The 27,852-nt window shown below is 36.5% G+C and overlaps 2 protein-coding genes across 6 annotated transcripts in view; both read right to left on the bottom strand.

Moving 5' to 3' along the window:
* The window catches only part of LOC135141730 (uncharacterized), a 43,648-nt gene extending 31,506 nt beyond the window's left edge, over positions 1–12,142 (bottom strand). Inside the window, exons 1-3 of the mRNA XM_064073093.1 lie at positions 12,053–12,142; positions 3,861–4,059; positions 1,385–1,429 (exon numbers count right to left, since the gene is read on the bottom strand). Coding sequence (XP_063929163.1) covers positions 1,385–1,429; positions 3,861–3,924 — 109 coding nt within the window. The 5' untranslated portion in view covers positions 3,925–4,059; positions 12,053–12,142. The remainder of the gene's footprint in view (positions 1–1,384; positions 1,430–3,860; positions 4,060–12,052) is intronic.
* An 8,196-nt stretch (positions 12,143–20,338) lies between these two features.
* LOC135141567 (endoplasmic reticulum aminopeptidase 1-like) lies at positions 20,339–25,781 on the bottom strand. 5 transcript variants are annotated; one of them, XM_064072789.1, is made up of 12 exons: positions 24,181–25,781; positions 23,938–24,093; positions 23,692–23,880; positions 23,350–23,635; positions 23,117–23,297; positions 22,842–23,067; positions 22,237–22,640; positions 21,791–22,184; positions 21,554–21,737; positions 21,277–21,498; positions 20,726–21,221; positions 20,339–20,670 (listed from the first exon to the last, which is right to left on the bottom strand). In XM_064072789.1, the coding sequence occupies exons 1-12, from the start codon at positions 24,218–24,220 to the stop codon at positions 20,527–20,529; spliced, it is 2,922 nt and encodes a 973-aa protein (XP_063928859.1). In that variant the 5' UTR covers positions 24,221–25,781; the 3' UTR covers positions 20,339–20,526. The 5 variants fall into 5 exon arrangements, with proteins under 5 accessions (XP_063928859.1, XP_063928855.1, XP_063928856.1 ...); XM_064072785.1 differs by having other exon boundaries at positions 23,938–24,381; positions 25,089–25,781; XM_064072786.1 differs by having other exon boundaries at positions 23,938–24,283; positions 25,089–25,781.
* Between the last annotated feature and the right edge of the window lie 2,071 nt (positions 25,782–27,852).

Genomic DNA, 27,852 nt, shown 5'->3' with positions numbered 1-27,852 from the left:
ATAAAATAGCTCGATCGTTGATGGGCAGAGCCGTGTAAAATAGTATCTATATTGCAAAAGAGGCACGTTTGGAATGTATTGAATCTGGAATTGTAGAAAGCAAAATAGATAATAACTGAAATTTTAAGGGGTGAAAGGAAATAAAAGTGAGCTTTTAGAGATAACGTGAATGTAGCTGTATGAATAGATTGCGAAAATATGTTAGAAGAAATTCGTGGGATATTGGAGGATATCAACAATAAGCAGATTTCTCTCACCTGCTTTCACATTAATAATACCTATCAAAACTTTCTGTAGGGGATGAACTTATTACTTTTCGGGATCATGTTCCATTTTTACTAACAACATAAAAATAAATTGAGACGAATAAAATGCCGTATTCCGCGAACGTTATTTTTGATAATCTGACGTTACTCTTTTATTAAGGAAGCGAAACTAGGTTTTTACTGAACCGTTTTATCAAAGAGGATCGCTCTCGATACGACCCATTGCAATCTTATTAAGAAAATGCTAATAATTAAAACACATTATACGACTTTTTCTTAAAAAAAAAGACTTCCCCAATGTAATTTTCGTCCTTTTATTATGTGACGTGACATGATATACAGGCATTTGACGGGAAATGTTTTGTTACCTAATTTTTACGCTTACAACTCAGACCAACAGTCACGTAAAACTTTTTATACGAGACAGTTTTGTTCATTTTGTAAAAGTTGAATAACATGCATAACTGGTTATTGCATCAAATTTCTCCAAGAGGGATAAAAAGTTAAAAAACACACAAGCGTCATATCACCTTATATATCATTACACGCACATTCATTTTTATTATTGTAAATTTTGACGCCAAACTAAATCTATGTACATGAAATACACAAATAAATCAAATTTACAACAATGGCCGGACATTCTCGTTACGGACTGGAAAGGTAAACATTATTAACACAAACAGAAAACTGGACTTATAACATTTATATTTGTAAATGATGAAACTTTCATAATTGAGGATTTTTAAACTGCGGCTTACTCAAATTCCTTTTTTTTTTTCAGTCGGTCGATAACTTTAAGCGGGGTACGTTAAAGCGATTGTAGTTTTAAATAAGGTTCGAGACGAGTTCGGATGGACAATTCTTGTTGTGGACAAGTGACGTTATTATGGATGTGGTCTGAAACCTGAATCATTCAGCAGATTAGGTCGCGCGTTGCCAGCGTGAAATAGAGAATTTTCAGTTTTAATTGGCTCGACTAAAAGTGCTTTCCTTAAGCCCGCAATTTATTTCAAGAACAGAACCAACTCGAATTTAGCTTTGCGGTTTATGTGTAAGGTATTAACTATTGTAGGAGGCTAAATTATTAATAACATTACCCATAATAATAGACTTACCTTTACAAATCGGTCTTCCGCAAACATTTGGGTCTTTCAAGGGATCTGAAAGAGGAAAGGGGAATAGTTAGTTCGGGGATTAATATTTACTACATACTTAACTTAATTATTACAGAGAAACAAGCCAAACGTAAACATTCAATTTAGTATCCATACATCAAAGTTTGAAACTCTATTCAAGAAACATTTTTGTTTCAACAAGAACCCACTACCTTGTTTATAATTTAACGAGGGCTTTATTAAATTTCAAGTCCACGTCTTTACGTTGTTGAACATTTAAAGAAAACTTTTACACACCAATTAAATAATGAAATCTAATGAATTTAATTATGCGACAATTAGCGTTCTCTTTCCTAAAGCTTTGACGTTAACCAACAAGTTGACTCAACTTTTCATAAATTTTAAATTAGAGCGTACACCTTTCTTTATTCAGTGGTAACGCAATTACTGTTGTCCATTCTTTAATTACACTGTTCAAGCAAATTTTTCTATTTTAACGAGCAAAAAGTCACCCCTGGGAAATAAAGCTCATATCTAAATCAGAATATTACGGTAGGACGAAATATTTTACACTCAGCTAGTGCGCTTCATTTTTAATTTTATCTCTCTAATTAACAAACTAAAGGGCGCGACCATATTTCACTTTCATATCAATCGTGTATCTCTTTCAAACGAGGAATAATTAGCTTTATGGAGCTTAATTCCTGCAAAAAATACAGATACGTCGCTCTAAACTCACAATTTTGTTATTGTTTCTTGTTTGTTGTTTTATGCTTTAAGCTTCATTTGAGGATTTCCAACCAAAATATTTTCTTTCGACTCGCCCCAAACGAGCATCATCTGATTTGCTGCAACATAATCCGGAGATTAGTCGCAATTAGATATATTTTTAGTAATTTTGGCTGTCATTGTGACTAATTTCGTTTTTAGTTAAACAAAAACCTGTGCAGTTTTTAAATTTAAATCTGCGCGGAGTGTAATTCTACGTTCGTTCGAATTTAGAACGGGAATAAATAGCTCGGTAACCAACAGAGATATTTAGGAGTGAATTGAATATTCCAGTTAGTTGATAATCAACGACTTCGAATTTGCCATTTAACACGAATAGATTAGTTAACAGCTCTATAAATACAAGGATATGTTATAAAATTTTCAGAGAACAGACGTTTCTCAACAGTTTCTGGTTTCTGTTTCTAGTTCCGCTTTTTTTTTTTGTTTTTTTTTTGTCTAATCAATAAAGTATTATTTTTACTCAGTGCATGACGCGCTGAAACTTTGCAGTCATTAGGAACGTGCCTATTAAATATATCATGCTCCCGTGACTGTTCCGTGATCAAATCTTATTTTTTTTGTTAAGAAATATACTGCGACAATGAAATATTTTTCTATAAAAAAATAGTGTTAGTTATTTAGTTCTGACATAGTTAAGTTGCGAGGAAAATTTACAGTTTGAAATAATTTAAAAGTCAACGACTCTTATCAATATAATGAACTTTTGGCATTGTTTATTAATCCGGGTCAAAATTTCTACCGCTTACTCAGCTAATATAGTTAAACTTTTTAATATTATCAATTTAACTGGTTGGAGCTGTTACGAAAGTAATTAAGTTAAAAATAATGAATTTTTTGTATAATAAAAGTTGCGTTTAATAGATACAGTGCTTTTATCTCGTGTTAACATGAACATATCGTAGCGTTATCATTACTGGAAAAAAAAAACAAATCGCCTCAAACTGCTGAGTCGTATAACATGAATGATGAGCTTGTTGAACGATCCCTTGGAGTAAATCTTTATTTGGAACACAAAAACGTATTTAGCTGCAGGTTGTGCTATTACGGGTAAAGTGGATATTTTATTGTGGCAGATTTCTGTTGATAAGAAAGGTGTCGCACGTGTTCTAAAAAAATGTAAATTCTAGAGCATAATTCGCTTTTTCGTGTCGCTTGAAGTTTGTTGTTTTGTTATAGAATTTCCCCCTTAAATCGGTATGTTTATATGCAGATATAAATGTCTTAACACAAGTTCTTGCTAATTAGCAAAGAGGATAGAAGGCAAAAGTCAACTGCGTCTAGTTGTTCGCAACAAACGCGATGAAGTTATAAGAAGCCTAATGTTCCAGGTGAATATCAAGTTTTACATTAGGTGGAAGTTCTGAAGAGAGATTAGTTTGATGTAAATAATATTGAGGGTAGAGCGAAGTCTGTCAGATAAGTTGAAAAAGGATCGTTTCAGCTAGTGTTTGCATGTAGCTATTACAGGTATTTATAAAACTCAGAAAAAGCAATCTTACAAAAGCGCGGAACATTTTCCTGGAGTCTGTTCTTTTATGGACATTTTTACTGGAATTAAATTTGTGTTTAGTGTTGAGGTAGCGACAGCGAGATGTTTCATTTTATTGTTTATTAGTTTAGTCAAGGCATCTGAGTTTTATACGTTCCTTCGAATAATACAAATGAATATCCGGGTTATACTTACTGTGCTGAGCAAACGACGTTGTCGCTAGAAGAAACGCTAACGTCAGCCGAAAGAAGAGCTTCATTCTGGAACAACTGGCATGAGGAACACAAAACTGCACGAAACACTGCGATCATACACAATCTCCTACGATACTCCGTCGACTAATGACTTACTAATCTCATCTTCTCTATTTCAAAGGTCACAAAGGCACCAAAATCTACAATTGATAATAAGTTCAGAGGGCGAAGGTTACAACTCGCTACATTCAACGCAAACTTGTTATTCCACTCAAAATCCTGGAAGTATTACAAAATTGCAGGTCTCGACCGCTGCAATACCCATCAATAATATCCCGCAAAAAGAACATTCACAAATTTATGTATTCCGATGAGATAAACGAAGAATTCACGGTGGACAAAACAGATAACTCTATTTATCTAAACGTTCGTAAATCACCCTAATGGCCTACTCTATTAGAAATTCATTCCTAATGTAACCCTAAACGCGCCGTGGACACTGCCCTCTTCCAAAATTACTAATCGACGTATGATCTATCGGAGCCATCGCCGACCAAACAATATCCACATTATTTAACCATTACAACGACCACTCGGCTCGCGAAATATCATCATTATTATTACTATTATTATTATTATTATTGTGACGCTTCATCTCGGTTTTTATATTTTGACGGCTGCAATTTTGGCGAAAGTAGTCAGAATCGTAGCAAATGCTCGTTCCACCACTTCCCGTACATTTTCTAACGTTTCAAATGCCTCGCGAGCACCGAAACGCGGAGTAAAACGCTCAAATTCGAGCTAGAAATCAATTTTCTCGTCAAATTTCGGAAGCCGAGCTTTTTCTTAAAGCATGCAATCAAAATAAATCCAGCTTAAGTGACGACCGGTTTATAAATATGTATCGTGTTTTTGGTTTTTCAGGCACATTTTTGTTTTGTTTTTGCTTTCCGCTGCAGCCATTAACATTTCTCTGTTACGGTTCTTCCCGTTGCTAATTCAATTACCTTAAATTGCTAAATGAATATTTAATCCGTTCTCATGACCTGAGTTTTATCGAATTTCCTGTAGTTCGGATGAAACTACTGATGTTTTTAATTCGCCGAAATTCCACTGTTTCATTTCCCCGAAAGTAGGACGTCTTTATTGTTCGATAAATTCAGATCTGATTACTTGTTACCAGCGAAACTCCTTTTGTTGGTTTTAGCTTTTGGCCAATCTACTTATCAAAAAATCGTTAAATCTGATGACCTTGGCGGCAGTTTAAAATATATATATTGCTGTAAGATATGTTTCTTGTGTTTTTGTAGTTCTGTATTCATGCAACATGCTAATTAGTAGTTTCAGCTGACTTTTTGTATTTGCCCCACTCAAGGATCAATTTTTATCGCTCTCTGACGGAAACAATCGTCAAAAATATAACAACCTCTGAGTTATCAAACCGATACCAAAGTTTCGTAGTTGCTTAAACGCGAAAGTCATTGCTGTACTACAGTTTTTTATTTTACTTTTAGTTTTTTTGTTTAAGCCGTCACAATACTCCCCACTAAAATGTAAATGTTTCTCTACTTCTCGTCACTAAATATAATAAATTTTTATAAAAATAAAGGTTGTAAAAAGTGTGTCGTAAACTATGGTCATTTTAAATTCAACATAACTCAAATTACTTTGATATTGATCGTAAAATGCGACACATGTTCAACAACGCGTAGCCAATTTCAAACGTGAAACTTTTAAAAACCCATTACAACAACTTGCGTGTAGTTCTTCATAATACTACAAATGCATAAAGCCTGATAGTTCTGCTCTGACAAAAATGGGCACCTATATATTAAAATTTTGTCAAAACTCGCGGAACATTGAATGCCCAAAAATGGATTCTTTACCTCTAATTAATTTCAAGTTTGGATCATCAGAGTGATGATCAGATGGTGATACAGAGTAATGATTTTAGAGTTTTCTATATGATATGTAGTTTAATTAGCGTATCAATTCTGCCTGTGCAAACATAACTTTGTAATTGCCTGTATTCGTCAACAAGATCAAAGGCTGAACCAAACCAACGTATCCAGAAAAACAGCGCCTACACGTTTTTAATCATTTCAGCTGTACACTTCGCGGTAATAGTACCTTTTTGTTGCTCTTGACACTCAAAAGAATCCGTAATTACTAAACGAACAAATAACTTTTTTGACGACAAAGGGCTGTTTACCACCAATGTACCAATAGATTTCAGCAAATGTAACCGACAAAACATTTAGTCCACGTGATGTGTTATTCACGACAAAAATCAATGCATCCCTTAGTTTCCACAGGATTTTCTAATTACTACTTCTAGGTTTTCGTTTTATGAATGTGTTTTAATTGAAAATGACGGACACAAGATACGCGTCCTATTTTTTGATGTAACAAGATATGATAATGTTAATCTTAATTGTGACCTAACGTGAAATATTATCGAACAAGAGTTTTTGTTACATAATTCCATCTAAGATACCATTATATCCATTAAGGAAATATATTCTGTTACGATAAAAAAGCAGTCTTCGTCGCGTCATAACTGTCGCGCGTTTTTTTTGTTTGAACGTGACGTGTAATGAAGTTGTTAATTTGTTGTAATTTTATGAACGACGCAAATGCTGGCGAAATTTACTGAGGCTGCTCTTTTGCGGTGTCATTTTCACGCCAGGTGGAAGAGAATGAAAGTGACAAATCTGAGCGGAGGAGAAATTTTCAATCCTTCCCTGTTGTTCGGTTTAACTATCATCTAACTATTTGTATCATTGATAATTTTGGATAACCATTAGTTTTTTCGCGTTTTTCAATGAACGATATCAGTAAATCAAACAATGGTTCAAAGTTAGTTATTGGTATAAATTATAGTTATATAGTTCGTCTTAACTATTTTTAATAGTGAATGCTCGGTTCACTCTGAAAACTAACTATTTTCACTAATTCAGTTTTATAGTTACAGTTATTAAATTTAAGTTATTTTGGTGAAAAACAGGTAAGCGATATTTTAGAAAAAATGGAAAGACTGTTAATACCAGCGCTTTCATTGGACAGTTGGATTCTTTATTAATTCTTTATTTCTTCAGATCTCGGCATTTTTTAAAAATGGCCTTCGCTTGTTTTTCCCATTCTGTTTGTTTGTCGCTCTCGTTTTTTATTATGTCGAGCACAAACCTAAACACAAAGCATTGTACCCACCTACATTCCAATAAAGTTAATTAAAATTTTGACAAAAGAAATCCGCTCGATGCTCATGTAGTGTAAAGAGAAACATTAATACATCTCGCAGCTTCGTTGAAATGTACTGTCACTTAGGTCATGCTCGATGTTATAAAAGTTAAAAACCCGTTTCTTTTTAGGTTTTATTAAGGTTTCTAGTGTTTTAAGCGATAATGATGTTTCACCCTGTTGTTCCAGTGGCTCGTTACTTACTTTATCAAAAATAAAGATAACAAATAATGTTTAGCTGTTACGAGGGAGTATATTTTAAGGGTAATTTTTGTTGCATAACTCTTGTGATAAGAATAAATACCTAGTGGGACGCGAAAAAGCTGCATTTCCGGGGCAAATAAAAACTTTATAGAGGTGTTTTCGCTTTAAGAGATGGTAAATTTTGTTAATGCTATCTTAAGGGTATTATCACCACTTTATGTAGTAGAATATGTTTTTTTAACGGCGAGTGGCATAATTTGATCCTTCGAGCCGGATGCGGGGAATTTTGCACCAATTTGCAGTTTCGCAGTCCACAACTAAAACGATACTTATTTTGAGGCGCGGAGAATACAAATTGCTTGATATTAACATTTGATACTTAAGATGGCAAAATGCAATTTTCGCGGGGACGTATCGTATGTATTGTGCAAAAGTTGAAACACTCCATAATTCAATTTATCTCATGTCGCATACATAGTTCGTTTTTATTGTCGGAGACGGCAAATGGCGGCCGTTAAGAGAAACTACGATGCCTCATCCGATATGATCTACGCAAACAATTTAAAAAGCAGACATTGACGACTGATGTTGGGAGGATCGTTATAGGAGTTCACATTTCACGCAAGCTCCGTAAAGTTTGCAATTCAGGATCCTTCGTCTCTTAATTACATGGCGACGCTTTAAGTAGATGTCCTACCTACGATCATGTGAGAGCGCCCAAATTGCCGCTGCTGGACTAATTTTTCCTTTTTAAACTGCTCGTCGCATAAATTTATATTATTTTCAGAGCCTAGCGGCGTTTTGACTTGAATGCAGGCTGATTTTGATAATTAATAGGAACCACGATGTTGTCGGCGGCGCAACTTTTATTGGTACTTACCCCTACCAGAATAAAATTGCTTCGCGGAATATTAATTACAAGTAATAAAAGCACCGCTCTTTGTAGACAAAACTAATTTATTTTCAATCAATTATTTTTAGTAATTAACAGTTTGAATACATAGGTGGCTTCATACGGCACCTCTATTAAAAGCCACAATGTAACACAACTAACTGACAAGCACGCTTAAAATTCATTTTAGAATCAAAAATTACCTTCAAATCGATTACTTGAACGGTGCATTCACTGCTGCGCTAATAAAAACAGTTCATGTTTATTCAAAAAACAAACGTGTGCGGTATTTAATCATTGCAGTATGTTAGTTAATTGAAAGTTTTCTGATACGCCAAAAGTCAGTCGTTAACTGTATTGTCAATAATAATTTCAGCTAAGCCGCTCCAACACTCCCCTTCAAAAAGTAAAATTTCTACACAAAAAATGCGATTACATTTATTCTGATTAAAGTTCGTTCGCTAAAAATTCTATTTCCTAGATGAAGAATCGTTTCTATCCCCTACTATGCGACAAGCTGAAATATTATTTTTGCCTTTTTCGGTCGAATATACTTAAAGGCCTCTTGTGCATAATCACGACGCTAAATTTCCACTTAGACTTTTACCATTTTCTGCAAAGTGAAATTAATGAAAAACTCGTGTCTGCGCGCATAATTGCGAAGATCAGAGCTGTTGCACTCATAGATCATTTACATTTCAATTACACCCTGTGTAAGTCCCTTGTGCATTCAATTTAAATTTGTGACGCCATTATTAGAGAAGTGCTTTTTCTAACTTTAAATAACTTGTCCTCCCATCATATTATGCACGATTCTTGAAATTACTCCTCTGGAAAAAGTCTGCAACTCTGCACTGACTGTATAACAAGAAGCTGAATTCCGACTAACGCTTCAAAGATCTTGTAAAGCAAAGTCAAAAGCCACCACGTCTTAACCACTAAGAAAAAACAAATCCATAAAATCTGCTTTTGGCTCACGGAAACGTATTAATGCACTATAATTGCATTTCCTCTTTATTTACTTATTTTTTAACTCAACTTTATCAAACATATCATGCATCTTCAGCGATAATTTAACTAATCCATCACAAGACTCCCCACCAATATGTAAACAGTATAACCGTGTCTCTAATTTTTCCACTAAATACAACAAAATTTTATAAAATAAACGTAAGTTATGTTTACCAAATTTTTTATTTCATAGCAACACTGTTTTTTTAAGCCTCAATTAATGTTTTTTTTTTGGAATTTAATGTATTGCTTCATTACGAAAATTGAATCAATCAACGTTACACACAATTTTGATTTTAATGCTACCAATATTTTGCTATAGCCTTTAATTTCCTTGATTGCGTCGACGGTAAATAAAAATAAAAATATCCCCTGGTGTTTTAATTAAAGGTGAAATTTTAGAGAGCTGCCTTAGGTAAAGCAGAGCTCAAATCATTATAGGGAGTAAACATATTTCACCATCGGGCTTTTTAGCTGAATTTAAACATAAAAAGAGACAAAGATACCTTTCCAGGCGGAGCAGAGTGGAACGGGTTCTTAAAGGAAGTATTAACATGTTCGACACCTGTAAAGGATTATACAGTTTACACGAGATACTCAATTTATTATTAGATCACCCAATTTAATCATTTATGTCGTGAATTACAGCCACAAAATCTTACTCAACAATTAAAGGGTTGTTCGTCAGCCCGTAAAATGCGACGTCTAGACGTCTTTCCGATACCTTGCTGGAAGTCGTTGCATTTTTAATAACATGAAAGTTTGCACCACTTATTATTTATTCATATGACAACTTTCCGCAACGAGTGCGTCTTATCGGAACAGAGTTCCTCAACGACCGCTCAACTAAACTGATTCTTCCAAAGAGTATATACGCAGTTATTATCATACTGACGTATAATAAGTAAACAGAAAAAGTTATAAATTTTGGACTGAAACTTTACAATAGACATCAAAGCTTCGGTCTTCTACTAACCGAAATTAAAGTTCGTCGCTGCAAACCACTACTACAAAGATTTCCACTGTCGAAACTCCGATTAGATTCTTTATATCTTTTACGTTTTTTGTGAATTAAAAAAGCTGAGTATAAGAGAAGAGGCAACCACAAGTAAAATGGATCGGGCGCATATTGACTGTTGACTGTGTTGACAGTACACTAAATTTAAAATTTTTATTATAAACCCTTCGAAAGTTGGAAGTAAAAAATGTTTGTCTAAAGTTTGGAGGACTATAACTTTTTAGGGCGACACTTTTTATATAGACAAAGTTGGTTTCGATCGATCGCGCTCAGTCGCACTGCTCCGGTGCTAATTCCTGAGGTAACCAACAAAAGGTTTACCACTTTTTTTAATTGATACAGATTGCCAGTGAAGAAGTTTCGATCTGTTTTACAAGTTAGTGAACCGAATCATACATTTACGACATTTTTACGATCACATTTTCCATTAATCCGCGTAAAGTAATTAACTTTCGTTACAACACTCGGCTTTAAATGCGACCTGGACAGACACAATTGAACAAGATTTACAAGTTTTCGCTGATTCGGTGGAATACTATAAATTAGCAGACTTTACTATTTATTTAATTTATCACATACTGTCAAACGCAGCTACTGGAAATTTATAAGTGCGAGCCGACTTTCCTGAGCTCACTTTCAGATAACGCTTATTCCAATGTTCGCATTATAATTTAATAGTTTAATACGTTTGCTTTTCGTTTATCTACCTATTTCCTCTTCACCCGGCTTTCACTTGCAGATTTTCGTTTAAACATATTTACAAATAGTGATCAATTATAATAATAACGCGAATACCGTGGAAACTAACGTTATAGCAACGTCATAATTTGACGTCAACGTCAATAGTTTTGACGTTGATTATTGACACCCGTATATTCAAACATATCTAATTGCAAAACACGTGTTCTGATTATTCCGACCAGTAAAAATTACGTTCTATTACGATCTGAATTTTTTTTAAATGATTACTTTTTGACGTGAATTTAACGTTGTTCACGACGCTATTTTAACCGAATTTACAACCACTTATATTTTATTTTACTTAAATTTAAATTACCTTTAAATGGATTACTTGCGTTCACTACTGCGCTAATAAATACAGTTCATGTTTATTAGTGTGAGGAACTATTTAACTCGTCACACAAAAATAACTACAAAAGTCAATCGTTGACTATACTGTCAATAATAATTTCAGCTAAGCCGCCACAACACTCCCCTACGAAAAGTAAAAATTTCTACACAAAAAAAAAATATTTTTCCTGCATCGCAAATTTAAAGTCGTACTTTTAGATCCTTAATTTCACTTCACTTAACCTTAATTTAGTGTTTGAACGTACAAAAGGGAAGAGTCATAGTTCATTCGCAAAGTCACTAAGTCCCTTAGCCTGAAGTTCTCGGTAATCATGTGTTTTTGTTGTTGAAATTATCCCCACATCACAACTCGAGTTAGGTTCTTTAGAAACTGTCGTCAGATTTCAAGCAAGTGACTACAAAAAAGTGACGCGTAAAATATATAGTCAAAAACTGGCGCGATCGTTGCAAGTTTCTGAAGGAATTAGTGCACGAGTGTGCAAATAACGTTTCCCGTACGAAATTTGGAGTGTATATTTTGTGTCGTAAAGTTGGTAGAACGCGCTATACATAATGGGTATTAGAATGTTGTTTTATTCGGTAAAAAGTTAGTTTTAAGTAGTTGTACGAAACTAAAATTGAGGTATTTGGAGGTAACGTTACCTGTTTAAGAGAGGATATGTTTACTTAGCCGGTAAAATCAGGCAGAACGCGATGTAAATAAAGTTATTAGAATATAAGAGCTAAGTTCACGAACCTGGTGGCGCGTAGTATTTCAGTTTACACCTTAATTTCCCAGCAAAATGAAACGTTTAATATAATTATTAGCGGGTCGGGTAACACTCGGAACGTTACACGTTACTTATGATTCATGTTTAAAGTTGGGTAGCTGTAAAAAGCGACAAGAGTTACTAATGAATGAGAACTGCGGCGAGAGACTTGTTTTGACCCGGACGTGGGGTTAATTCTACAAATAAACTCGCTTAATTATCAATCTGGGACCCGTCTGATAAATCAAGGTTGCTTTAGAAAATTTCATGCAGCTTTGTTTTACTATATCTTTTCTAAATTATGACCTACATTTTCGCTTTTACGTTTACATCCACCCTGACGACAGATTTTGATTTAGGATTCCATAACTTATGGACTTCTCCACTCAATTGCTGCAACCTCCATACTTCCATTTCATCCCCCTCGTACACGATTCGCCACTAACTAATATACATATATCAGCCGTTTCGGCCCAATATCACAGCGCTATTCATTAAAGGACCCAATCAACCTTACGCTCCCGAAAAATACGCAATTATGCGCCACATCAGTGCGGAATATAACACACTAAGTGCCACTTTCGGCGAAAAAACACCCTCGACTGTTCCAAGTGAGCGAAGCTCGCGACACCATATACATATAAAACTACACACATCCATTATTTCGAGTAAATGAAATGTAACCCCCTACATAAATGTAATAAATTCAAAGCGCGAGCGAAGCGCTCAACCTATATACTAAATACAAAGCTTTACACCCATTCAATAAAATAACGTGTAGTTATGTACTCCTCTGCTCAGTTTTCAACCACGAATCCTCCATTTCACCTCGGTATCCCGATTCGCAGCCACCTAATATTCATATATCAGCCGTTTCGGCCTAATATCATAGCGCTATTAATTAACGCACCTAAGCACCGCTTTAGTCCCGTCAACTAGGTAATGGGGCACTTGAGGGCAAAACGGAAAAAGCAAAATTTCACTTTTAACCACGAAATCTAGGGAAGGGGCTGTTTAAGAGTGTGACGAAGTATAAAAAATTAAAAATTTTAGCTAATATACTGTGTGTTTATAATAAGTGTGACACTATATATGACATAGTCGTTTGTGTTTTTTTACAGTTAAAAGTGTGCGTGGTTAATCCGCAAGGAACCGTTATTATCCGCCATTACGCTCTAATGGCGCCTCATCGGTTTTCCTTCGTCGGTAATATAGATAAATTCTTGACCACACCCCGTACATGTTATTACAATAACGCACATAATCGCTCCGACTCTTGTACTAGCAGCGTTCACCCTATTCGAATTAATTGAACCGTTCAAGGCATCAAGCATTAAAAGGGGGATGCTGCCCTTTAAATCCTTCGCCAAATTGAAGGGTAGTAACTTTTTATTAAAAACTCCATCTCATAAAGCACTACAATTGACAAACAAAGAAACACACCAAGCATGACGCCATCAAGCGCACTCCATTCACAACCGACAAAGACGGAAAACTCTTTCATCGTCTAACGCCTCTGGCTCTCTCCGGATCGACGTTTGCGGTGTCAGCCATGGATATCAAACAAGACAATTAAAACTATTTAAGTTTCGGGGAAAAAGCCGATAGAACTTCGAAAGGAGGAGAGAATTAATTCGCCAATCAACACCGTTTCACCAGCGAAAGAACTCGATTGAACGCCCATGCGGAGTCACAAGTCTAGAAACGAGCGATGTAAAGTCCGTTCACCGAACAGATGGAGCGATCACGTGCCTACAAAGCGAGCGTCCAAGCTCAACACTGAACGCATAAAAATCTAAATAAATGGTCATTAGTTTAAAAATAAGGCATTTCAGGCGAAACGTTTTTATTATTATGTGGTATACAGTGGCACGATATTCAAACCGGATTATATTGTCATTGCGGATATTTTTATCGCTTAATAACAAATTTGAAATGTTTAAATTTGGAAATCAAAATGACAACTTAATCGCTTTAACAACTCCATCTGTTCGATAAACGAGGTATAATCTGTAAATAATATATAATAAACCTAGAGGCCTAACGTGAACTACGACGAGTGGTAGACAGATTAGAAAAAGATCAAAGATGAGTTAAATTTGGAAAGCTACACACTTGGTTTAGCCCGTCAGATATCAGAACGCGTTTTTGCACAGTAGTTTACATAGCCAGGCGTTCACTTTGTTAATTACATCAGGATTAAACTGCTCTTTTATATTCTGGATTCGGCTCTAGCCATATTTTATAAGTATACAGGGTGTTTTTTGCCGCTTATTTATGGCCGTGTTTAGTGAACTGTTATCCGCTATAATCTCAACCCCCCGGCTGATATTTCAGAACTGAATGAAGATAATTGAATTTTACCACGGGGAACTCGACGTGACTAAGGGGACCACTAGACGACAATTAAAAAGATCATCCACATGCCGCAATAAAATTCCATCTTTTTTGTAGTACCCTTATCTGCTTATTCCACAAAAGATTTTATTTCCACCACTTGTTTCGCTCATTTCTAACCCCAGAAGGACAATTTTCTCGGAAAGAACTTATTGATAAATCTGAAACGTTGCCGCCGTATTTACAACAAATTATAGAACAAAAGAGGTTTCGAAACTTGTATACAATCAAAATAATATAACACGACTCCGGTTACGCACGATGAATACAGATTCTCTGTTAAAATTTGAAATGTTGACTCGTCCCTAAAGCGAACTTATTGCTGTAATAAATACGCGTTTGATTTATTATATTATAAAATCAATCCATTATCTCAATTGTCTCTAATCCTCTCTTGGCGTGCCATCCTATCGATTATTTTGAATTTCTAGTTGCCTTTTTAGTACGTTTTACAAATAAAGACAGGCTTTAACATTAATGTGGCCCTTTTTATGTTTACTATAATATACGCTACTCGAGAGATTAAATCTCGTGGGAAATAACATAAATGTGATTTTTTTGCCCGGCAATTCATAAAACAAGAGAAATTTGCCATGAGGAGTGTTTTCGAGGTTTTTTATGAGGCTGATGCTTTTTGCAATGAAACATGAAACGACCGCTTTGTTAAGGTGTACGCACACGAGACGAACACGGCCGAACACGAACGGAAAGCAACCTTCGTACACATGTCAAACTCACAAAATTATGTTATTATATATTATGTTAAGGTGTACTCACACTGGCGCGAACAGGAATGCGCATGTCCGAATACCGTCCATGCGTCGTACGCGTGACAGCTTGACGTTTCTCGTCTGACAGAGTTATGTCTTTCGCACGTCGTAGTTAAACTGCTGTCAAGAAACGCGAAATCAACCACGCTTAGTCGTAATGTTTTCCGAAACATTTATTCTGTTGCGTGTACAATGTGAAAAAGTCGTTAAACGTGCAGAATATTGTGGCAGCTAACAATTATTGCGTCCAGTAAGAACCGCGTTATGAACTGTGACCAATAAATTAAGTTCCGGAACATTACATTTCTTGTGAGTTTGAGATAGGGTTTTCGTGCAGTTTACATTTCTTTTCGTTACATACGTTCAAATTCAAATTCTGTGTTGAAAACAAATGCAAGTTCCGCGAATTTTGGGTCGGTATTAGTGTGTCGTAACAGAAAATCAACGCGCTTATCTAAACGCAGTATTCCGCGATTTACCGAATTGAATTTTTTGAGCAAACTATTTTTTTAAAGCCGCCTTCAGTCATGAATATGCTGAAATGGGAAATAATACCACGAATGTCGCTGTAAAATTTCATAGCAAAAGCTTCAACGGTTGCTCGGTAAGAATACGGTTTTTTTCACATCACTGAGTCCCCTATTGAAACGATGTGATCCATTTAACAAATTTTAGAGAAAGATGTTAGTGTGTTGTGACACTTAAATCCATAAAATTGTCCTACCATTTCTTACGACGGAAAACGCAAAATCTGATGATGTAAGAAAAGGATTTTAAACAAAGAACTGTCTCCACATAAGCGATTCAATAATGTTTGCCTAATCTACTTTAGCGATTCATCCATCAAAAATTGGTTTTTCGCCGGATTTATGTTCTTCGAGGTTTATTGTTTCTCGAGGCGTGCCTTTAGGTGGAAATGCACACACTTACACGCGGAGGCGTATGTTTGGTTGCATAGCGAGAAAAAGTACCTAACAATAGTTGGAAAGGACAAAAAGCCTCAGATATCGACCACTACTCGCAACACAATCGGTAAAACAAATAGAATCACGAACGAAAATTATTTTTAAAAGGCCGCGTTACGACTTAGGTTGGAGGGTGCTATCACGAGAACAATCATTCAGGGAGTGCAAATTCCAATTAAACCTTATCGCCCCTTTTTCACTGCGATTGTGTATAATGCATTCACCATCCGTAACATTTTATTTATCACACGGCGTGTGGCAATGTTAGACTATTTTTCTTATTGATTTCTGACGCGCCACCAGATAAAAGACATTTATTATGTTTTTTTTATTTTTCTTTTATCAAATAATTGAAGCATTAGCATTTATACTAAATCGTCACACGATCAATTTTGGCCACGTATACAAATGCCAGATAAACAACTCTAGTACGATTTATTTTTATTATTACACTTAGAATAATCGCCAATAATAATTTTAACTAAGCCGCTACAACACTCCCCTCTTAAAAGTAAAAAGTTGTTTTGTGGATCGCATGTATTCACTCCATCTGTTCAGTATATTCATTTTGTTACTATATATGTTGTAGAAGCGAGCTCGTTTTTGTTTTGCAACGTCAGAATTTCTAGTTTTGGGTCTTTACAGGTGTGTGCATAAAAGTTTTTTACCTGCGTTTTGATTCTGCAGTAAAACTAAATGTAGAAGAGGAAAGTATCTGTGAAACGTTATGTCGGTCAGCGGTGAGTTATTTACGACAGTATTTACGAAGTATCGAAGCTTGCATAAACGACATTAAAACATGACACGCGTACATGAAGCCCGAGAATGTAATTATCGTGGACGGAACGGATTAGGCGCGTTTATTTTTATGGATTTGCGTTCGGTTTTCATCAATATAATTTGATGAAGGCCGCCGGAACGGTAGGTGCATGGTTATTAAGTCGCTTTCAGTGTTTACCTTTCTTCAAAGTTAGGTATAATGAATCATTTATAAACATCAAGCAACAAACGCGTCTGACCATCCAACTTTAATGATTAATTAAATAATTTAACGGTGGCGGAATAGTCGATGAACCGATTTTAAGCAGAAATTTTTCGAGTGAAGGTTTAATTACGAATTGAACGGAGTGGTGTAATTTGTTGCGGTTGAGTTTTTCGCCGTCAATTTTTGAAAAAAATCCACTTAATTTATTCGCATGAGTGACACTTTTTGTTACGTGAACTTGGTTCGGGAAACTTTTAATTTATGGGGTATATTGTGGAATAATAAATGTGCAAACATGGCGGTGTTGTTTTTGGAGTGGTGATTGGCGTACAAATTAGCGATAATTTGTGTGTTAAGTAGTGTATTTATCAGCGGTTTTTGCCATTATGTCTGTAGGTGTTATTAGAGAATGGAATAAGTGAATAAATGTATCAGTGTCACGTCGGAGAATTGCGTGGAGGAGCATTTCATTAGGGGAAGTGTGAAGCTTTGTAAAATTTTGTCGGAGTAACTCTTTATAATGCAATCAATTACTGATATCGATTAGGTGTCTTCGCCAAGATGAATACTACACCTGTTAATGTAATCACTCGAACGTGCCGCTAATGGACAATGTGGTCATTGCGATGAGCCTGGATAATATTTTGCCTCCCTTAATTCCAGCTACGACGTTGCTTATTCATAAATTACCACATCATCTTCCCCTTGCTTGCCTGTTGACATGCAGATAACGAAATTATGTTTAAATAACGGATGCAGATATACATATTTATCCATCTTCTCGGTCTGTTATCTCTCTCAAAATAAAACGTTATTTATTGACGTTATTAATAAGATTAATACGTCTTCATTAACCATATCCGCTTTACCAAGAACTGTGTGTATTGTAAAGTCGAGATAAACAAATGATACAACTTCCTTACAAAGCGCAAAAAACCCTCCCAGTTCCCAAGTTTTAGTTTTCTCCTTTATCTCCTAGATTATACATATTATTGTTCGTCTGCCATCGCAAAAACTTAACATGCCATTATACCAGAGGTATCGTATTACTCCATTAGTTCGTTACGTGAAACTTGATGCACCTCAAGCTTAATATTTTAAAGGAGCAAACTTTTCATGCGATGCCGAGAAAAACGCTAAACACTTAAACAAGAGATAGTTAATTATTCTTACAGTCGGTAAGCACGACACGTTATAATCTCCGTCTCTTTTTTCATTTTTTAAAGCACTCCCCTAAAAACATTCTAATTAATTGTACAGCTCCGCGATTCAACCTTTCCCTCTTCTACTCGACACAGCAGCAGCAGATCCCACAGGTACCTCCGGGTACTCTCTAAACACGCTATAAACAAACCGAAACTTTAACTTCGTCGAATAAACTACTCATGTTAGCAATATAGTGTTAACTCAGGTGTGAGAAAAGTCGGATACTACAGTACCCACTGAAACTTATCCAACAACAAATTGAAACCGTTAATTTATCCGCAAAAGTCACAGTAATTAGTTAACTAATTCATCTTCACCAAAAAAAATTTTCACTTCGAATTTCAATGAAACTCGCTCAAAGTGCGTAACTCATTTAGCGATAAAAGTAAGAATTTTTTTAAATGGAACACAATAAAAGACGAAATTTCATTATTAGATGAGTCCTACACCATTTCTTCTACAGTCCGTCACCCGCTTAGGCATGCTCGAAATTAGATTATCTCTCTGTCGTCGACGCAGTGATCCGGAACTTCTTGAACACGTCATCAAATTTCATGTAATTTTTAACACAGAGTGTTTCGGAAAATGTGGGTCCAGGACTCGGCACCACGAATTTTTACCACGGTATATTGTTATGTGTCAAAATCATGTTTAGTATTGACCAAAAATTAATTACGCGTAAACCAAAAACATGGATGTTTTGCGACTAAGAGTTGTGGATGATAGTTTTTCGATTGGTTTGGTGAAAATTGTGGGAACGCTATAGATTTTTCTTTGTCTTCGGCGACGTGAAAAATGTCGGATTTAGATTTAGAATGATAAATACAATGAACAAAAGCTGATTATTTTAGACTGGTTACACCCACTCAACTCAAACACGGCTTTACTCTTCGTCGTGTCCGTATTCGTACATAATAACCTCCGTCTTTTTTTAATTTTTTAAATTCGCTCTCCCTAAGAAGATTTTTAATTAATTGTGTGCAGCCTCCGCGATTCTCGCTTTATTTATCTAGTTACGAAGGCAATCTAATTAAAATTGAAAAGTTATATCCACTTTTTTCAATTTCCTACTTTATATAATTAGGAAGTCATTAACTTAATTTTCACCTTTTTAGTCATTTAAGATTTTGATTCTGTTGCCCAAAATTTTGCGAAGTATTAATTATAAGTTTAAAAAGAAATAAAACTTTGTAATGAATATCAGAGTTTTTCCCTTCGGTTTCTGATTCGTTATTTTTTAAGGCTTGTTTTGAGATTTCATTAAAAACATGCTTGTTACGGTTTATTTGAATGTAAAAGAAAGTTGCATGGTTGTAAAACTGGCGAGTGTTTTTAATACAGAAATAACACTATAAAACAACCATTAAATCTTTCCAAAGCCTTTTAAACGGGAGAAAACTGAGATGTAATGTTTTAAAGGGAAGCCTCCAATAAAGGGGGAGATGTGTTCTCCAAATTTTAAAATCTAATATTTATTTTACAAATTAAAAGCATAACTTCGTTGGAAAATCTTATGAATACTAATTTCTTTGTTTCGTAGTGATATGGGTAATGAACTGACGCGCCATCTGTGTTTTTATTTTGTAAGCAGCGATGACGAGAGCGCCGGCTCGAGTTTATTGGCCAAATTTAGTTGAAAACAGGAAGTAATGCATGACTTCTCATTTTAGAAATATTTAGGGATGTTAAGCTTATTAATTACATTTCCAGAACGTATGTTCTTTTAGTGCCCTGCCAGCCGTTTTTATCTTTAGGAGAAGGAAATTAAAACGTCAAAACGATGGTAAAACATTTTTATTGAAACATTCATACATTTGTAGTGTTGAATGTATAATAAAAAATACAGCTGTTATAAAAATTTAAATACATAGTCTAGATTGTATTGTAGATATCGGGAGTGGAGGAGTCTATATCGAAAATAAGATGATAGTCACTCATATGTAGAAGACGATATTTTAGAGGTATCTAATATATAAAAATAATATCTCAATTCACATTAATATCAACATTGACGAAACATTTTTTTTACAGAAAATAGCACGCTTAATATATACATATAAAAAATAGACATAAAAATAGATCACATAAGACGATAATATCAAAATAATGAAGACATCACAATTAAACCCTACAAGCTTCTACTTAACGTAATTACGCAACCAAGTGTATATATCTGCCTCGTTCTGCGACACCCAGTTTATATTGAGCTTAATGGTCTCCAGGCTCTGTTCCAGCGCTCTCGCCGCTGAACCCACGTTCATTCCATTAAAATAAGTCGACACCTGCGCAAACCAAACCTTAATTTAAAAAAAAATCCCTCGTCAAAAATATCCGTACCTCATAGTAATCGTAGGGCGTGGATAAGTGAGCAGTGACAGCTGATATGAGACTACCCATCATGAAGGTAGCATTTCCGAATAAGGAATGCATTGTTGGCCAGTAAGCTTTGAGATGCCTCCAGGCCAACAACCTTCCCTCAGGATTCGCCGCTACGACGGCTAACACAATTTTGACATCCTGAGGCTTAACCATGTTGCGATCCAAAGTTTCCAGGAGATATCTTTGAAGGAGCCAAGGGTCCGACGCGACCCCTAACGCCTTCAAGAGCAACTTCCTCTCGCTAGGGATTGTGGTGGAATTGTACAAGTTCCAACAGTGTTGCCATTCTGTCATTCCGCCATATTTGATCCCAGCGGAATACACGACTTCTTTCAAGTCGGGATTGATCGATTCATTGCTAGTCATCCATTTTTGGAATTCCTGCTTGGCCTGTGTGACCGTTTCGTTCAGTTCGCACAGAATAGCCGTTGATAGTATTTCCGTACGCATTAATCTGGCGGTTTTGCATAATCAGATTTGACGGGTTAATAGACCTATCATTCACTTACTTATCTAGATGCGAACCTTGATTGCCCCAACCGACGTATTTGGCTACCGGAGTCAATAACTTCCTCATGTATTTCAAAAATAGTTTGTATGCTAGAGATTCGGATAGTCTGCGACTCCAGGATTGGAAGTGTTCGATGGCCGTAGCCCAAGGAACGTAATCGCGTTCTTTGGAAAGATATAGGGATAATTCGAGAGGGATGCTAGCGTTCAGAAGTCCAGCTCTGGAAATAATTATCACAGTAGAAACACATTGGGCAAGTGAAACTAATAATTTACCGACACAAGGTAAACGCATCATCAATCAAATTAGCTCTGTCAGCGGGATTAAACACCGTGTGGTTGTTCCGCAAAACGTTGACCAGCGATCTCCACATAGCTTCATCATACATCACCCGATAAAACCCAGACTGGTTTACATTTGCTTTTATCCAGGTTATATTGGGATCGAGCTCAAACCGAACTGGAACCACATATCGTGAATTTGTGCTTTTGTACCAAACAATACCAACATACCATCTGTCATGTTCATCCATACGTTATAGACAGTCTGCGTGTCGTTACTGGTGAAATAGCTTAAAGGAACGTACCATTTGTAGTCGTATTTGGATTTGGGAAAACTTCTTATGGAACTGTTCATACTCTCCACGGTCAACAAAAATCGTTCTTGCGTCACGATAACTTCGTTCTCTTCTCTGGTGATAGTAATTAACGGAAAACCCATTTGTTGGGTCCACGTATCCATAATCACCTTAACTTCCAACGACTGATTCGTATTTCTACTAAAAACGTTCCAAAGATCCTTAGTGTCAGCGTTACTGTATTTGTAGGTGTTTAGATAATCATTAAGGCCATTTTGTAAAGTTTCTTGTTGAAGAAATTTGCTCAACATGTATAAAATTGCGGCACCCTGAAACAGACGCGTGTAGAAACATGTAATTTCCGGTAGAGGTCGTGACTACTTTGCTATAAGAGATGGTATCAAAAATAGCTTCGATCTCCGCGGGGTCGTGAACAGCTACAGAAATGGGATGACTACTAGAAAGGGCGTCTAAGGCAAGAGCAGGCTGAGTTTTATCTAAGATAAACTGTTCCATCATTTTCCATTCGGGGAACAAATTGTCAACACCTAAGTATTCCAAATAACTGGCAAACCCTTCGTTTAGCCACAAATCGTTCCACCATTTCATGGTAACTAGGTTACCGAACCATTGATGGGCCAGTTCATGGGCGATCACTATGGCCACGTACTGATGTGCCGTTGTGGAAGTCTCGATGGGGTCATATAAAATGGCAGTTTCTCTGTAGGTGATCAATCCCCAATTTTCCATGGCTCCCGTTGCAAAATCTGGGATTGCCGCCAAATCTACAAACAATAAGTACGAAGGAAGGTTTTAGTTAGTTGGATGACTCTGGCCACAAATGTGGCGTCTCGTTTTGATAAGATCAGACCGAAACATTGAGACACCGAGAAATTTCCTGAGCACAAAGCAACTAGTTTTACTGTGAGCTGTATGTTTCTCGGGGACTGACGATTTGGTTTGATAAAAAATCTGTGAGTCAGTACCTTGTTTTGGCAACGGATATGAAACTCCGAAAAAGTCTTCAAAGTACTCCAGTATGTGGGTCGTAGTGTTCAAGGCAAAAGATGCCTGGGAAATGTAAGGAGAGGGTGTATAGACAGATACGGAAACACCTCTTTGGGTTTGTCGGCTGAGGTGAGTGTAATCACATATAATAAAGGCGACCAAGTAAGTACTCATTTCGACAGATTCTTGGAAATCGTCTCTAAGCTGCAACAAAACTTTCAATTTGTGCGAAGTTCGAAAATAGTACACTTACAAGTCCGGTTCCCATGTAGAAACCGACGTCTTCTGTATTTATAACAGGCATATTAAATAGAGCTATATGAAATCTATCTCTAAAAATAGACATTTTGAATTTCGCTTTAAAATTTGGCTCATCAAAACATGGGAAGGCAGCTCGAGCATAAGTTGGTTCGAAATGTGTTGTAGCCAAATATCTGTAAAACGGTCGTTATGCAAATTCGTGACACTTCACGAAAGTTTGCTTACCTTTTTTCTCCATCTCTGTTGATATAACTAGATATATAAAACCCTTCAAATTCTCTACCTAACTTAGAAGTAAACCTAATCATTAGCGTATAGTTGTGTTTCTTCCGAAACTTTTCTTTCATTTCGATATAGAGCTGTTGGGCTCCTGTATATTCCAACATTTTCGTGATTCTCATATGATGGCCTTTTCTATCTTGGACCATCTTATCAGTTATGCTTAAATTCTTACTATGCAATACTATAAAATGAGTGTCTTTTTCTACGTGGAATTCAATGGAAACTTGACCTATGGACGGTGTAAATATTAAAAAGTGTTCCGTGTTTAGTGTATGTGGTAAGTACCTTTGACTTCGAGTGTGGTGAGATTCGGATGAATCGTGATGTTGTAACGCGTGGGTCTTACGAAAGTAGGAAGACGGATGTTGTTCCAGGGGAAGATCTGGCCATTAGTCGCACGAGGAATGAAAGCCTTGGTCACGTTCCAGTGCTCGTCGACGAAATTTGGAGGTTTTTCGCCGGCACAAGTGCAGTCTGCGTCGTACGAGATATAAGAGATGTGAAGGGTGAGATAGAACGACTGGTACTTACCACTTTGTGGCCCTGTGAATGCGATAATGACGGCAATAGTGAAGAGTAACGCGAAGACGACTGTTGCGATACAAAGAGCTCTGTTATGGGAGCACGCAGCCACTCCATTATTTTCGTATAAACTTTTCTTAGTTGCACCAGCAGGACTTTCTGTTCCTGCAACACCGCCTGTGTCACAGGTATTATGTATGAGTGGTGATGATTGACAGATGGAGTGATTGATTTGTGCGGTATGATTTGTACCTGTAAGAAACGCAACATCGTCAACATCCTGTTCGCTCATCACTCTCTCTCCGCGTCTCCAGACAACTGCCTCGATGCTGTGGTCTCCAGTAACAACTGAAACCTTAACCAGGGGCTCTCGATTCCTACCCTCCACAGTAACTCTTAACTATTACACTACTTTGATGGATGGATTAAGATTTGGACTCAAATAACTAAGCACTTGAGGAAGAAAGACAATTATTACTACATTATATTTATGTTGAACACCTCGTTTTGGTCAGAAAGTATAATGCGACATAACTCGTGTTGATATCATGGGTTTGATTTTAGACTTGTTTGTATATCGATTTACTTGACTAAGTTTACGGCGTTTTGATGCTTATTGTTGTACTTTACGTGATATAGTTGGTTTTTGTAAACTGATGTAATTATAAGAACGACATGAGAGAGACGCGTTACGAAGCTGTACTTTAGCACCGCACCAGACCCTCCGGAACCCGGAAACCTGCGTCGTTTTTACAGGAGCTACACGCATGTGCCGGCACGAAGGGCGGCAATGTTTTGATGTTTTGGCAAAATGCCTCGACGGTAGCATTTCGCGCATGCAACCACGTGCTGGATTCGACGTGCCTTTGATTTCCAAATCCAAACTACTACATTGTATATCAGGCATGCAATCGATAAATTCTCATAGAGAGAGAGTAAGAATAGTGTCGTGCAGTGAAACTGACTGGCACCGAGTAGTAGACCAACAAAACTTACAACACTAAAAACTCTGTGCTCTATAGAGTCTAGCTAGACATTTGACGTTACAGACTATTCTATGAGACATGTCATGTCAAGCGGGATGAAGAGTGGAGGTCAGTTCGAAATTTGGGTTGCGAGGCGGTTGTGGAGCGGCCGAAAGAACTGGAATCGGAACCCACCTTGGAGCCTTACATTGCCGTTTTGGGTTTGCTTGAACCTTCCCATCGGTTCCAGCCGGATCACGTCCGCTGGTGAAGGAGAACCTTGGGGCATGGTGTTATCGGAGCGCTCAATCATGGAACATTCTACATAGCAACAACTCAACCGCTATAACTATGCAGAAAGAGGCGACCTTTTGCCATAAGTAACGAGGCAACCATCTACTAACTATTGTAAATCCTATTCTACTTATCCAACGGTAAAATCGAAACTTGGGAACTGATCGACATACACATGCTATCAACTCACTAGGTATTGTACCTGTTGATAGCAATCGACGCTCAGGAACTTACACTATCGCAACACAGAACACCTAAATCTCTTGTTTGTCATTCTTTCGGCTTTCGACGCACCGTCTCTTGGCGGGGAAACGCTGAATGCACATCGGATGCCGCCAACTCAACTGAACGCGACGCTTGCGACGCCAGCATTCATTCGTTGTTATACGTAGTATACCTACTTCCCATTCCTGCCCCAATCGACTTTCAAAGCGACGAGCTTGACCTCAACTGCTCTTAAAATACATGTGGCCGATGCAGTATTGATTTTCGATTACAAACGTAACGTAACCTATTGCATCCCCTATACTTATTTAACTCCCCATCAGTAGGTAAAGCCGACCGTCCCCTCATAATTTTCACGCGAGAGATCCAAACACGTGACGAACCCGCTATTGATCTAATTTCAGCGAGTTTGCGCCCCTCAAACCTTTAACTCTTATCGCAACCTATTATATTCCTCGTTGCTATAGTTATAATCAATTTTACAAACAAAAGTTACAACTTTTTATGTACTTTCGTGCCGCACACGATCATCTCTTCAATTATCTTCTACAAAATCTTTCCAAAACTCTATAACTACCTATGTCAGCTCCATCTACTGACCGACTTACTCAAAGTTCCATCATTAATAATAATGAATTCTGTTAGGTAAAGACGACACAAATATATGTGAACACACTTTCAACTAGTATTTTCCTTGACCGAGTTACAAACTTTTCCAAAACAAGAAAAGTGCGACAACCTTATTCACACTAATGGCGATACTTTCCAAACGTCACGACTTCTTTCTTAATTCTTAAAGTGCGGGAAGAAAAACGGCGCAATTCTACGACGTCCGGAGATAACGACGATACTTTTCTTCGTTAGTTTAACTTCATTAATAATGCGCACAGTCTGACCATTAAGGCAATAAACAGCAGAAACCACCTGAACTTGTTAACTTTAGTGACAAAAAGACCGACCATAGTCATTAAAAAGCCACCAAACGTTAACTTGTAAAAGCGGCTATTACTTAAAAAAGGTCTAGTCGTAAACAGCTTAAACTCTGATGAGGTCCTCTCACTTTACTTAAAACTTTTATTTAGGGGAGTACTCGCAATACAATATTCTCTAATTTTCTGCTTCGTAATACTTTATCGTCTATGGAAACTAACACGACCGCAGAATATTCAAGCTGCTTGTCAGTCCAATCTGGTCAACGCAACGGGTGCCTGTCAGCCTGATCGAAGGGAAAACAGCTGCTTCATTTAACATTTCACCGCACACTGGTTATCGGTTTTCTAATTGGAATGCGGTGAAGTTTCCTATAGTTTACCCTTTTTCTCGTCCGTTATTAATTTTGAAGTTGTAACTTCCCCGCTAGTCGAACATTAAAAACTCAGCATGGGTTAGCATAACATAGACAGATAGAATTAGCATCGACAGAACAGGAAAAATTCGGTAGTAAATTTTGTTACATCAAACAGTTAGATACAATGTGTAAATTTAGTTCCATTTAGTATGTCAATTTGCTTGCAGAATCCTTAGGCCTAAACTAATTTCCTCCAAGAGGCTCCTGAATAGCAGTCTTAAAGAAATCTGCTATAGTTTAAGACAATAGTGTTACGTTGTCTATTCACCCGACTAAATACAATAATCCTAAATTTAATAATTGAACATAGTTGTTAATTTAGTTGATTGCTAGTTAAGTTTAAGGTCAATTATCCCAACAGAATATTACTTGGACCGTAATATTATGCCTATGTACAGGATGAATGAATTGACAATTGGATCTCCAAAACGAAAATTTACTAGAGCATTCACGTGGAAGACGAAATTACACTGAATATCCAGCATGTTTTCCACAGTCAGTACTCTAATTGATATTAATATGGGGCAGATAATAAATAAAACTGAGTTAACCTTCATTGTTGAAAAAATGTAATTGGATAGGAGTATATAATAAGACGCCGCTAGGTTTTATTAGTTTTAGATACATATTTATTTATTTCCAGGATTATAAATAAGACTGTAGCAAATTTCTCATTTTCTTGGCCGTCCACAGAAAGTAAGAAAATCGACATTTTCCAGTTCCTCAGAATCTCTTACAATTTCCAAAATTAACGACGCAATTACTTCGAAATTTTAATTGTACCATAAAAATATTACACTGCTGATTGTTTAAAATACTGAAAGCAAATATGTACTTACTCTTAATAATAAGGGCAATTTTATTTGTTTTGTTAGTCGTTTGTTCGTTTTGATCACTTTCCTTATCATTATTTCAATGTCCGAGCGAATCACAGCTAACTGCTAATATTGGTCTAAAACTGGTGTATTGTTGGTTGCATAAGTAATATAATTTTAAATTTTTCAATCGCTCAGAAACTATGCCGAACAAATGACATGCAACCGAACGCTGATTGATCAAACTTGATTAACATTGGTAACTATTTTGCTAGGA

Source organism: Zophobas morio, unplaced genomic scaffold, assembly GCF_036711695.1.
Source record: "Zophobas morio isolate AGI-343-1 ecotype UQ-CSIRO unplaced genomic scaffold, CSIRO_AGI_Zmor_V1 ptg000044l, whole genome shotgun sequence".
Lineage (NCBI taxonomy): Eukaryota > Metazoa > Arthropoda > Insecta > Coleoptera > Tenebrionidae > Zophobas > Zophobas morio.
This window is presented reverse-complemented; position numbering and strand designations above follow the sequence as displayed.